General features: G+C 38.9%; 1 protein-coding gene across 1 annotated transcript; it reads left to right on the top strand.

The window, feature by feature from the left end:
* Nucleotides 1-7,774: 7,774 nt before the first annotated feature.
* Nucleotides 7,775-11,585, top strand: adora1b (adenosine A1 receptor b). The gene is made up of 2 exons (XM_037684494.1): nucleotides 7,775-8,112; nucleotides 10,841-11,585. The coding sequence occupies exons 1-2, from the start codon at nucleotides 7,775-7,777 to the stop codon at nucleotides 11,583-11,585; spliced, it is 1,083 nt and encodes a 360-aa protein (XP_037540422.1).
* Nucleotides 11,586-14,780: the final 3,195 nt, after the last annotated feature.

The raw sequence follows: 14,780 nt of genomic DNA on the forward strand, positions 1-14,780 counted from the left end.
TTTATATTTAGTGTGATTATGAGAACATTTTATTTGATTTTGCTATTGCTTTTTTCAAAGTGACATATTTTAAAGCTTTAAAACTACAATAAATCCTCTTTTTGTTCCAACAAACAGTTCCTTGAGACAGACAAGTATTGAAGTAACTTGTGTTAAGAAAGCAGAAGCAGGCGACAAGACAAAAAGGATCCTTCAGGAGTCTTCATAACAGACAAACAAATAAAAGCACATGCACAAACACAGGCTAAACCATTATCCTATACCTTCAGCTGTTGGTGGTGGGTGATAATTAACAACAGTTAATGCAAAGTCATGGGACAAAAATCATCTGGTGAAATTTTGTTTGGATTTCCTAACAGATGACTCAGAACCTCTGAATGATGGCACAGGACCGTCACGCTGAACAGGCATTTTAATTTATGGTTTCAGTTTCGCTGCATCACTATGACCTTCATGAGTTCTCTGAATAAATTATTTTGTGTTTCCACACAGCAAAGTTTATTGATGAAAAATGTGTTTGGAGCACAGACTTATTTTTTCTACAATCAACAGAGAGTTTGTTCAGAAAAACAAATGCAAATGTTAGTTAAAAATGTGTGTGAGCTTTTAGGCATGAGATGAATCCATCATACTGTTGCTCTGAATGGCAACTTGTGGCAAGAGGACTATTTCATGTAGAACGGTGAATATTTAGAATTAAAATAAACAAAAAATGACCTCAATTACCTGTAACTTTTGTTTCCTGTCTTTTGGAAAACATGCAGCAAATTCTGTTTTTCCAGAAACCAAAAATATTCACACTGAATAATGTCTTGGATGTACGGGGTGTCGTTTGTGAAGTTACACAGTCAAATATTAAAAGTAATATTTTAGTTTATTTAGCCTTTCATAAGAAAAAAGGGTTGTTGTTTTTTTCAAAGTCATATTTTCACCATGTTATTCATACATTTATAAATGTCATAGTTCCAAACTAAATATTTAATTTACAAGCTAAACATTTAACTTGAAAGTTAAATATTTAGCTAGCAAGTTAAATGTTTATGTCTGAGGTAAATAGTTAGTTAGCAAATTATTATTTTTTTTTTATTTAATGTTTAGTTTGTAAAATATATGTTTAAGTCCAAACTAAATATTTAGTTAGCAAATTAAATATTTAGTTTAGGAATTAAATGTTGAGTTTTGAAATTAAATATTTAGCTTGGACAATTAAAATTTAGTTTTGAAAACAAATATTTAGCTTGGAAATTAAATATTTAATTTATACCTAAATATTTAGTTTACTAACTAAATTTTTAACTTGCAAGTTACATATTTAGTTTGTAAAATAAATATTTAGTTTGGAACTATGACATTATGAATAACATTGTGCAAATATGACTATGAAAAAAAATATCTTTTTTATGAAAGGCATAAGCCAAAATGTTGCTTTAAATTTTTGACTAACTTGACAAACGGCACCCCATATAGATGTTCCATTGGTAAATATTTTATGTTTCAAACATTTAAGTGTGTTTACTTACTCTGGGATTGAGGTGGTGGTAGGGCCTAACCACAGATTTTTTTCCCAAACCCTCTTAAGGTAATTTAACTAAAGTGACATTCTGATCATTTTAGCAGTTCTGTCAAAGAAGTTTAATAGTTAGTACCTTATCAGTGGTGGCATCAGGCATAAAGCACTTGATATGGAGAAAAGGGCACAAGTGCCAGCCTTTAATCGATTTTCAGGATCATAAAACAACTTCCTCAAAAACAGCATACTAGTAAAAATACTAGTTAATATTAAAACTCTAAACTTTTACATGACAAAATATGTTTAGTTTGTCTGCTGAACAATGTTTGTGTTTCTATACAAATTTATGTGTAGCGTTCTTTCATAGCTGTGTCATTTTTGAGAAACAGTTGTTTTATGAGCCTAAATAACGATTAATTACCTGGAACTCATTTGGTTTGCCATTTGTCCATTTCTTCATACTCCATGCCATGACTGATGTCACGGCTGATAAGGTACTGAATAATATACGACAGAAAATGCTTTCAAAAATGACCAAACTATCCTGTTAAATAGGTATTTTACTTCTTATTTGGGGTTTTACCTTTTGACAGTATCTGAAGAAAGTTTAAAAAATGAGTAAATGGCTTTTTTGTGTGTGTGTAAATCTTTATTTTTTTCTAGAACAGTTCTATTAGATGAAAGCACTTGTTTTAGTGCCATCCAATACATTATTCTTTTATAAATTAATTATAATAATTTTCTAATCGAATAATCAACATCAAGAACTTCCAATCTCCAAGAAATGTAGAAAATGTGTCCACGGGTTTGTTCTTTTTGAGAGAACTATTGTAAATCTTGATCAGCGTCAGGTGACCCACTCCCCCAGTAGTTCCTGAATTTTGTTGCTACACGTTTAGAATAATCTGGAAACTTTCATACTCAGTGTTTTTCCTCTTTGTTCCTTATTTAGTCAAGCTCTCTGCTTTTGTTTCATTATTGCATTTTGCCAACTTTGTTTCACTGGTTTGCATTTTTCTCTGCTATTGTTGGGTGTAACTGGTACCCAGAGTACATAATTTTATTCCACCTCATGTACCACATGTGATGCGAATGGCAATCAACTTGAACTTGAGCTCTTTGGCTCCAGAGCAGTGTGTTTCTGCAGTCATTGGCTCAAACACTCTGTCCAGTCAGTTCTAGGCCTTTTTGTTTCCTCTGTTTTAATTCCATCTCTTTTTGTCTCCTCAATCTAACTCAACCAGTCAGATCACCACAAGAGTTATCTAGATTAGTTTTCCCTACTGTCACTTAAAAGAAATTGGATTTCTGCTGAAACTTTACTTTTTTTTTTGTAAATTGGCAGTGATTTGTTCCCCTCATAGAACTAAAAATAAACATTCTGCAAACAACAATTTTCTTGGGAAGGCGGAAATGTAAGCCGATTTCTATCGGAGGATAAAGGTCATAAACTCATCTCAAAATCCACATTGAGAAAAGGAGAAGCAAAAAGCAAAAGCTGCTTCATGTTTCCCAAACTTGATTAAAAAACAAAACATGGTGAAACATGCAGGACAACCTGAAACCTTTGATTCTTAAACAGTACTTCTAGTTAAAGAGAATGTAAAATCCCAGCATTAAGGAATGCATATCGCCCGCTGCCTTTCACGACAGAATTTGAAACTCCACTCATTTTGTGCTGAAAAGGGGCAGAGTTCTACTTGTTTTGGTCCAACCTTGTACTTTAAATGATCTCATGCAATATTAGGAGACCTTCTGAGATGGGTTAGTGCTCAGAGAACATGTTGACGACGACTCTCAGCTACTACCACACTAAGTTTAGCTCCATATCTATAAAATTCATGGAGTTTTCACCATATTTGTTTTAGCTGAAGTTAATTTGTTGTGATGTCCCTCATGAACTGGAGTGACTCTAAAAGTTACTCATTTGTTTAAGTAAACTCAATGGTTACTTCCTGAGAGTTTATTCAAATTCATCCACTAGTCCACAAGTTATTTTGCTAATCTACAGACATGAGAAAAAAAAAGTAATTCCTTTTCAGCATCAACAGTGAGCAATAAATAGAAATGAAAACAATAAAAGGTTCAGGAAATTTTGTCATTTCGAAGTTCATGATGATCAGTTCCTCTCTACTCCTTCAGCTCCACAGAAACATTGGCAGGAGTGCAACAAAGTTAAGTCAGGTCATCTGGACATGTTCTTTTTGTGTTGAGACTGTTTGTTTGTATTACTGTTTTTCTTTTACATTTTCTTGTTGGATGTAACTGGGACCCTGTGTACACAATTTCTTTCCACCAATTGTATCACATGTGGTGAGAATGACAAATAAAAAAACTCTGACTCTCTGTTTTGCCTTTCATCCAAACGACTTCATCAGTCTGAGGAACTGCAACAAACTGAGTCCCACGAGCAGCACATTCACATAGTGGACCAACCAGTTTGCTTGTGATAAAATGTTTCTGGGGCCCGCCCTCTCCCCCGTGTTTGAGTAATAATGTGAGTGTGCTGCTTGTGAGACCAAGTTTGCTGTGGCTCATCGGACTGATGAAGTCCTTTGGATGAAGGACGAAACATCTCAACAAAAAAAAGAAACCATCCAGATGACCTGACTTAACTTTGTTGGATTTTTTACCTGGATTATTGAGCATGCACTATGATGATTGACAGGGACGCACAAACGTTGGCATGCAGAGAGACTAATGTTTGTGTAGAAGTATGTGGTGCAGGATTCTTGATTTTAGATTTTAGACTCAGCAGAAAATAGTTATTGAGGTGTAGAATGTGTCTCACACAACTGAAGGAGGCTGCACTTCACTGGTCATTCAACCCCAAACGGCAGAAACCTGACAAATGTTTACTGAAGCGTTTCCTCGTTTTCTGTGGGCGTCACAACTGTAACACCTTCTGACCATTAGGTGAAATACAACCTTGGAAATATGACAAACCAAAGTGTTATTAAGTCTGTATAAGACATATTTTAAATCTAGGTTGCACTAGAACAAACTGTGATAAAGGGATGAATCCACGTGTTCTGCAGTCTGTAAACTGTGACATTTGTTCAGATTAATTTGTAGTTTAAAACAAAATGAATGTTGGATGATGTCAGCTAATCGTCATCTACACTGGTGTGTTTGCTCTGTAAAGATTGATGCTCCCATCCATGACCTGGCTTCTGCTCATTCTAATCTCTCAGGTGGGTAAGATGCCAGTTGCTGCACCAGGACCATATGGCCGCTGCCTTCCTTTGCCCGTGTTGGCTGACCTCTGTGACTAACTCATGCTGACAACTTTCTGCTCATAGATAAGGTGTTATCAGCCAGTCTCCTGTCATATTTCTCTGCATATGAATGCTTATCACAGTATTACACTTTTCCTTGTTCTGCCTTCTTGATTTTGCAAGAAGTCCCCTATAAAATGAAATCCTTTCACGTTGAATCTTTCATATTGCACATGAGTGCAGCTCAGAACTGCACGTTCAGAACAGTGGGTCCTGTCCGCGTTGATTCCAAGTCTGAGCTCGCACTCCTCTCTGCTTTTGGACCAAAGGAGGACGCATCTGTTTGCATTGCACCACTGCTCTGCACAGTGTGTTCCTGTGGAAGCAGCAGAGTGAGCCGGATCGCAGGAAGGCCGTGATCCTGCAGGGCCAGAAGTATTATCCTCTATTTCAGAGTCAGAGTCAGAGTTTCTTTATTGTCATTCGCACCTCATGTGGTACATGTGGTGGAGCGAAATTATGTACACGGGGTCCCAGTTACATCCAACAATAAAATGTCTAAGAAAAACAGCAATAACATCTAAGATATGAACTAAGAAAAACATCAACTAAATATACACTAAGCACTCATAACATAAAACATTGAACATCAGCACAAACATGAACATGAGTCTGTGTGAGCAGATGTGCACGCATGAACACATCAACATTGAAACAGATCAGCAGCAACATGAAACAGATCAGCAGCAACATGATATGGTTTTTCACAATGATTATTCTAGTTAGAGATTCATGAAAATGATGGAGATAGAAGGAAATCAGCCATAATCTATAACCTGTTTGCTGGGAGACTGGATATAACTTAAATAAAATAACTAATCTATCATTTTCTTTTTAGGGGAATGCCTGTCACCTGCCATCTATCCAGTTTTATTATATTGAGAAATGATAGAGTTTAAGTCGTTTTGCTCAAACCTCATATAATATAATTTGATGTTGTGAAATGTCAAGCTCAAACTATTCGTTGTGAACGACTCAAAGCTACTTTACATCAAGTTTTCATTCAGTATCTGTAAAATTTACTGTATTTTAGCCATTTTAGTGTTGGCTAATATTGCTCTGGTTTGGTGGTCGTCTTGAAGTTGACTCCAACAGTTATTCAGTTACAGCTGTACCGTCAATGATTATTTCAGATTATTTATTATTTCAGAGTTTCATTCAAATCAGTCCAGTGGTTCATGAGATATTTCGCCAACAGAACAGAGTTCACTCCAACAGCTAATGTTAAAGTTTGAGGTAAAAGTCTGCTCAATAAGTAGCACTTGTTGTGAAAGACTCTCAGCTACTACCACCCCAAATCTTAGATCAATGTTTGTAAAATTCAGAGTAATTTTGGTGGTTTTTCAGGTCATTTGTCTGTGGTGGCCCCCTTGAATCATGTTGACTCCAAAGATTAATCAGATACAGAGGATCACCCAATGATGCCTTTCAAAGCTTCAATAAAATTCATTCAGTTGTTTGTGAGATGTTTGAGTAAAAGATAAATGGCAAAAACTTTATCCTTTCGTCTTTCGACGGGCAACAAGGAACTGAATATGTTTTGGATTTCAGGCTTCAAGAGAACGACATGAACTTTGTACTGAGCCGTGTCGCCTGCAGAGCTGACGTGATTCTCAGCAACTTTATGGTTGCTTTTATTTCACTTCTATAAGACTGTCTCACCCAGAGGAACATCTGATCAAGGTTCCTTTCACATGTGTCAAACCCAAGGCCCGTGGGCCAAATCTGGCCCTTGTTAACAGTTTTTAATTTTATTCAACCTTTTATTTATACAGGCTAGCCTCATTGAGCCACGGGGACTCATTTGCAAGAGGGACCTCTTCCAGACAGAACATATAAAGTACAGACAACAAAACGGTAAACAATGATAACAATAAACTACAGTAAAAATACAGTTAAAATATAAAACAATAAATCAGGGTGCTGTAAAACAGGGTGAAATACTAAAAACAAGAACTTTGCTTTGATTTCTTTATTTCTTATTCTTTCGTTCTTGTTCTTATTTCTTATTTTCTATTTCTTGTACAGCCCCCAAGGTTATAATTTAAATGAAAAATGTGTTTATTGCTTCTCATTTTGCTTAACAAATATTTAATGCAGGATTCTCATGATGGCTGTCTAACATTGATGCCAGAGAAAAGGTTGGATTTATCTGTAATATTTGATTTTGATGGAGGAGCAACAAAACACATCAAATGGGACCAATTTAACTTCTGTTTATGAAGCTGGAACCAAGAAAAGATGATGGATATCTGACATGGATTACAGCATTAGCCCATGACTTGTAAAATGTTTAAAATTTTGGCCCTTTTATGCAATTGAGGTTGACACTTCCAGATTGTGGGAGGAAGGTGCAGAGTCAGGGGTTCATTGGAACATCTCACTTCTCTGGAACCGTCCCGCATGGATATTTTTTAAAATGATCATCAAGACAAGTAAAACACCAACAGAAACCAGGTGGAGCAGGTTCTAATTCACAGGAAACAAGCAGCAGAGAAACATAAAATACCCATATTTCTGTGGGAACTGATTGCTCCTGATAAAACCTCATCCACTGGAGGAGAGAGAGAGGAGGCGCGCGGCCGCCTGCGCACAAGCTGCAAACCACGCGCATGCTTCTCCTCCCTCTGCCTTTGCCAAATCAAAAAAAGCTGCTTTGTCAAACTGAAACGTGTCGGCTGACGAGCACTCGGCGCCCATGTGATTACATCGAAGCGCGTGGGAAACATGCAGCGCGCACGGGAAGCAGGTGGAGCGGCGGAGACCCGGAAAGACGCACAACAGCCGCAGGACCAAAGCACCTGCTCCAAACCAAAAACTACTCCCCCCTAGCTGCGGAGTCGTCTTGTATCCCTCTCAGAAAGCTGGATTTATCTCGGGTTAGATTTGGGGAGCGGGACAACGGGGGCATCATGAACGCGCAAGCTGTTTGGAGATCACCATAAGGACAAAAAGGACACCTCGGATTTCCTCCTGCTCCGCCAGGATGGCCGGGGCTCCTATAGGGCAGTCCCTCTACATCGGGATGGAGGTCCTGATCGCGGTGGCCTCAGTGATCGGGAACGTGATGGTGGTCTGGGCGGTGAGGATTAATAAATCCCTGCGAGACACCACCTTTTGTTTCATCGTCTCCCTGGCTCTGGCGGACATTGCGGTGGGAGCGCTCGTCATCCCGCTGGCCATCACCATCAGCATCGGACTTGAGACGCACTTCTACAGCTGCCTGCTCGTGGCGTGCACGGTGCTGGTGCTGACGCAAAGTTCCATCCTGGCCCTGCTGGCCATCGCGATTGACCGCTACCTCAGGATCAAGATCCCGACCAGGTAATGTTGCTCAGGAGGGGGGGACGGGTTCAAGAGGGAGCAGAGTGCTGGTTCAGTGACATTAAAGTGATGGCTGAGTTTTGTTCCCAGAAAAGCCTCACAGGTCAGCTTCACTTCCTGGCTATTGATTGGCACGTGCATGGGCTCGTTTTTCACTTGACAGCATTTCCCATTTGTGCCAACATGACATCTATAGGACTGTTGATCAGCCTGCAGATGGATCAGGTCTCAGCATCTTTCTAAAACAACGAGAGAGGCAGGCCTGTATAGTTAGAGCACATGCAAATAGTTTTCACACTGAAACAAAAACCAGAAGAGTCAGGGGGAGGAGGAGAAGCGAAAAGATAAGCCAGTGTCATAAAAAGATGGAAGTTATAATCTGAGGGGCCTCCAGGGACAGTGGCTTTTGTCCAACCCTCATTACAGCACTCAGCTTAAAGTTTCAGCTCTTGACCTGTCAGAGTTTAGTCCTTATTACTTTATTTATTCGTTGTCTAAGGAATACATCTTCTTTCCTATAGCTTCCAGGAAAGTATTAAAATACAACCGTATTATCCTCATGAGCAGGCTGTCTGCGCCGCTCCTCAGTCAATACTAATCCAACACATGGCACCTGTGACAGTCCAGCTAAATTACAGGCTCCAGTTTGGCTTCAGGCTACTTTTCAGCAAAGGTCAGGTTGTTGTAATGCAAACATTTCCTCTGCTGTTACAACATCAGATGCTGTAAATATACGATATGATTACTGCTGCACATGCGCTCTAACATGAGATGGATCTGATAAGTGCTTGTATCTCTGCTTTGAGATGTTTCAGGCCGAGTCTGGTTTGTTTCTTGGCCTTAAGACATCAACAGAACCTCCTGCTCGTTATCTCTTAGATAAAGCAAATACTGAAAACCTGTTTCTGAACATGTAAACCTTGTAATTCACCTAATATCACAGCTTATCTCTGCTGTGCTTAATTAAATGTTAAAGTCATCGTATCTGAATTTAATTTATTTTTACCATCAGCGAACATATAAAAGTTGGTTTTGATGCAAAACTTGATCATTCGGCTCCTGGAAACACGTCAAACAAAACCAGCACATCTTTGTGACTCAAGATGAATCATGTTTAGGTAATTATTATAAATCTCAGCTCAAACACACCGCTCAAAGGAGCAAAAATCACATTTCTCATAAAAAGTTGACCTTTGGAGTCAAATAAAATGTACTACTAAAACAACAAGTCATCAGTAGATGATTTATTAAATTCTTATACATAAACAAAAAAATGAGAGTAAACTAGAAACAATGGAATAAAACAAATTAGTAGCTTACCAAAGAAACATGTATTTTGTGAGATAAAAGCCAAAGAATTGTAACAGTATGTGAACAGATTGTGGACAGTTGAACAATTTTCACTTCATGGATTAAAAAAAAAGCTTATAATTAAAGAGCAAGAATTACATGAAAAAAATGTTGATACAAGCAAAACAAACTCCATGAGATTAAAAGGAGCACTTATTTTTTTTAAGTTAGTATTGTCTGCATTTCTGCTGCCAGAACCAGGTGTCACATAAATGAGGATTTAAAAAGACTCCAAATGCAGCTTAAAAAATAGCCAAGAGTTGACCTTTGTTGTTCCATAAATCTGTCGTAATCCTAGAATTTTTTTTAAAATAATAGTTTATGTATTAGATGTGTTTTTCTTTGTTTTATATTAAGATTCTTTATATTCAGCCTGTTTTGTCTCACTTGTTAAAGCTCCCTCTGTCAGCCTTGCCCTCAGTTTATCAATCCCACCTGTTCAATACTGGCCCATTAGCTTCAGCTGCACTTAGCCAGTAATCACCTTTCAGCTTTTTTATTGGTCCAAGTTTCAGTTCTGCCTTCTCATCTGTGCCTCGTCTTGTCCCCCTAACAAAATCTGCCTCATTTTGTTTGTTAGGTCAGGAGAGTTTTGTGTTTTATCTTAGCAAGCTAACTTTACTAAAAGCTTATGCCGTATTTTTAAGACTATAAGGCACACTTAAAAATCCTTTAACGTTCTCAAAAATCACCAGTGAGTCTTATAATCAGGTGCACCTTAAGTTTCAATTCTGGTTGTGCTTACTGACCTCAAACTGATTTTATGTGGTTATTGTGAATGAGTTGAATAAAGTTTGACTCATCCGACTGTTTTATTTCACTTAATGCACCTTATAATCCAAAAAATACGGTAACTGGAAAATAAAGCGAGGAAAACTCCTAAAGTACCTTCAAACATTATTCTTTGTCATCCACTAAAGGAAAAAGACTGGCATTAATGCCTGTGTCTGTGTGTTTGTTCATCATGTTAGCAAAATATCTCATGAGCCAGTGAACGAGTCTTAACATTTTCAATTCATTGTTTGACCCTTTGATTGCTCTAACTTGACTTTTCTGATCTAGAAAAAAAACGACTTAACTTACGGTAAATGTGAAGTAAAACATTAAACGTGTGACCTCCCAGAAAATATTGTTTGTATTTTTGTATGTCTTTTTTTTTCCTTTTCTCATCTAAGCAAAATAATATTCTGAATACGAATAAGAGGGTTGTGCTTTTTATAGTAGCAGCTTCGTGCACTCCGCCCATCTTTCAGACGACTGTACGTACATGTTCTCGTTGCATCTCGGTGCAATGATAATAAAGCTTATTCTGATTCTGATATTCATCTTCCAACATTTTTAAGGATAAAAACTGAGTTGTTTCTGCTCGTTCCTGCAGGTACAAGCGAGTGGTGACCCCTCGGCGAGCGGGCCTGGCGGTGGTGATGTGCTGGATGGTGGCTTTCATTGTGGGACTCATGCCCATGTTGGGCTGGAACAACCTGAGGCGCCTTCAGAACGACTCCAGCAGCCCAAACCTCAGCATCACCTGCCAGTTCGAAAACGTCATCAGCATGGACTACATGGTCTACTTTAACTTCTTCGGCTGGGTGCTTCCGCCGCTGCTGCTCATGCTGGTCATCTATGCAGAGATCTTCTTCATGATCCACAAGCAGCTCAACAATAAAAAAATCACCTCCAGTTACTCAGACCCCAACAAGTACTATGATAAGGAGCTGAATCTAGCCAAATCGCTGGTTCTGGTGCTTTTTCTCTTTGCCATCAGTTGGCTCCCTCTTCATATAATCAACTGCATCACGCTCTTCTGCCCGCAGTGCAACAAGCCCAGTGTTCTCCTCTACATCGCCATTCTGCTCTCGCACGGCAACTCTGCCGTCAACCCAATCGTCTACGCTTTCCGCATCAAGAAGTTTCGCTCGGCCTTCCGGAGAATATGGCAGCAGTACTTCTGCTGCAAGGACGCGCCGCCTCTGGACTTCCAGCAAAGTGAAAGGAAAGAGACGCCCAATCCGGTGCCGCTGCAGCCCGCGTCGCTGCATGACTTTAAATGTTATCCGCCGCTTCAGCCGGGGCAGCCCTCACCCGAGCTACAGAACGACCTGAAGATCAAAACGCCTCAGTGACCTCCCAAACCTTCACCCTTGGTGGAGCAGAACACGGCCTGAGTGAAGGATATTTGGGGATGTAAAAGGTCACTGCACAATGAACACAGTCTTATTAAGATCAGACATTTCTACACAAAACGGCTGCAAAGCCTTCGTGCAGGAGGCAACATGGATCAATAGAGGATAATTCATCTCCCCTCAGGAGGAGTGCATCAAAAATGCAGAGCGGGTTCTGATAAACCTGCAACACTGGAGGTCGTTTTGACTGTGCGTTTATCTTAGTAACAGACTGAACACATTGAGCTTTAACTGTTTATGGGGAAACAGCTGGAGCGAACTTCAGAAAATGTGCAATCTGAGCTACTTTCAGTATGAGACTCTGAAAAGTTCCAACCGGCTTGAGCATTTATACAAGCAGAGCAGGGTAACCTCACTATTGTGATATGTTTATACTGCTACAAAATATTGAATGTACTATAGTAAAATCGAGAGCGCAGCAGCACAACTGCTCATTTAGCCTTCAGGGTTTTAATTGCACAACAGCGTGCAAAGGAAGCAGCCCTACGAGGGGGGGATATTGCAGTGAGGGGGCACAGCAAAATGTTTTGTAGCCTCTTAATGTGTCTGCACTGAAGCTCAGGCACCTCAATGATCCAACAGCAGCTTTCCAATGCAGAACAGATGAGCGCATTTTAAATTTTTTAAAAGCTACATGCAGGGAACTTGTAGCGGCTAATCAAGAGGGAGAAACACAAGATGCTCTTAAAGTTCATCTTTGTCCAGCCTCCATGCCAGTTTGTGGTAATCATTTCCTCACTACATCATACTGTAGTGTCATTTTTTCCACCACAGACTGTAGCTTTTATGGCCTTTTTAAAATCATTGTCTAAATAATATTGACTGAACGCTCCAGCAGAAACCCTCACCTGAAGATTGTGAGTATTTACTGTTCTGTACGCTCATCATTTTGCATATTACCAAACGGTGGCTTCTTGATTGATGATTAAACTGGTGAGTGCCACATAATGTAAACACGATATATGAGAATGTACAGCTATAGTTTTGTCCTTTGTAAAAGCTTTAGCTCCGGCAAAGAAACATCTCTGACAATCTGTCTCTTAAGATCGACTTATTTTTTTTTACGACTGTCTTTTAACGCCTCACTGGCAGGAGTCAATGAAGATTTTATGCTTAACAGGCCACAAAGAAAACCTTAATGCAGTTATTTTTGGTGCAAACATCAAGACGCAATCCAAGCCTGTCATTTGTGGTTGTAAACTTAAAGTTGCAACAGGAAATATAATTTGAAGCAAAGGTCACACAGTCCAGACTGTTTTCTCTTATTTAGAGAAGGAATGACGTTAAATGTGCTGTAGCTGTGCACATCAGTGGAAAGAAAATAATAAAACGTCTGATCCTGCAGTACATTAAATACTCAGATGATCTTCATGGTTTTTACACATTTTTACATTTTAAGTAGCTAAAACTTTATGCTTAAGGTGAACTATTGATCATTAGTACTAATTGTCTTGCCAATTTAAACCAAAAGCACAATTCTTACCAAAAATGAAAGAAATATACTGATTAAAAAGTCTGCACGATGAGGGATGAAATGTTCCTTTAGAGTCCAAACAGTACAGGCTTCACTCAGACCTGGTCCTAATCAATCAACCTTTATTTAGACAGGTAAATCCCATTGAGCCTTGAAGAATCATTTACAAGAGAGACCTAATCTGTGATCTGTGATCTGTGATCCAACTGGTGGGAACAGCCTTGTGACACTGAAACGTTTTTATTAGTCAGTCAGAGATGGTCTGGACTTCTTTTATCCATTTGTGAGTCTGAACGCCATCCGTCCTGATGCTCTGTGACCCCTCAGCAGAGTTGTTACCTGGATGCCTCGAGGTTAAAAAAACTGTTGCTGGTTGAGTAAAAATAATTTAACAGCCATCCTTGGGAATATTTCTCTGCCTTTTGTGCATTTTTGTTTTGTTGACTAAATGTTTTACTTAACTTTTAAATTCCTTTTAAATAAAAATGCCCAAAATTTGATGAGATAAATGATAAAAATTTGTGAGGATTTTATTTATCAGAGTTGACTGGGGACTACCCAAGGCTGTTATTATCCACCTGAAAGGGTCTTGCTTTTCCATCAACTTTAATGCGGCCTGAACCACAGCGTTCACCCCCCACAAATTTTATATCAAAACAATTGGCTCGACACTGTGATGTGTATACTATTACTTTAATTGGCATTTTGAGTTACCATGGCAACGTGATTTGCAAACAAAACCTCAGATTGTTTTAAAAGGTACTGAGCTGAAATTTGGTGTGATGGGAGCTGAGAGCAATGTCCAATACACACTGAATTAAAAAATAATAATAATTCAAGATGGCCACCAAAGCTAAATTTAAATGGCTTTAACTTAGCTATTTACACATATAGAGCTGAAATTTGTGAAGTTATAGCTGAGAACATTCCCCATCACATTCCAAATCAAAAATCCAAGATGGCCTCCATAGCTTAAAAAAAAAAACCTACTATAACTCATTGATTGTTGTTGTTGTTGTTGCCATACTGAGCTGAAATTTTGTATGTTGGTAGTTGAGAGGAAACCCCAACACATATTGTCAAATCATTTAATGGCTGCTACATGACAGTCCCCGTCCAAGTTTCTCCAGGAACTTTCTAGTTAATAATGGTTGCTGCATGGTGTGCTTCTCAAAACATTTGTTCCGATTGTTTTTACCATACCACTTTATTTATAGAGCACTTAAAACAGTGACAAGGCCAACCAAAGTGCTGTACAGACAGAACAACAGGTAACACACAAAGCAAAATACAAAATGAAGTAAATCAGAAATATAGACATAAAAACAATGCAGATAATGACGACTAACCAGTGTGGAGCGTACAGGTTCAAAACACAGATCATCTGGTGTTGAAAGCTACAGAATAGTAGTGGGTTTTTAAACGGGACTTGAAAACCGAGAGGGAGGGGACCTGTCTGACAAGCAGAGGTAACTCGTTCCAAAGTCTTGGTCCTGCCCTGTCCCCTCTGCGCTTAAGACGAGTTCCTGGAACTGTGAGGAGCAAGTGGTTTTTAGAGCAGACTGTGGTCACTGCACAGTAAAATACACTGTCAATCACAGGACAACAGTCTAAGCAGCATCATATTACGTTATAATCGCCAAATTAAAAACAACTATGAC

This window comes from Nematolebias whitei, chromosome 11, assembly GCF_014905685.2.
Source record: "Nematolebias whitei isolate Nwh7 chromosome 11, NemWhi1, whole genome shotgun sequence".
In the NCBI taxonomy this organism is placed as follows: Eukaryota; Metazoa; Chordata; class Actinopteri; order Cyprinodontiformes; family Rivulidae; genus Nematolebias; species Nematolebias whitei.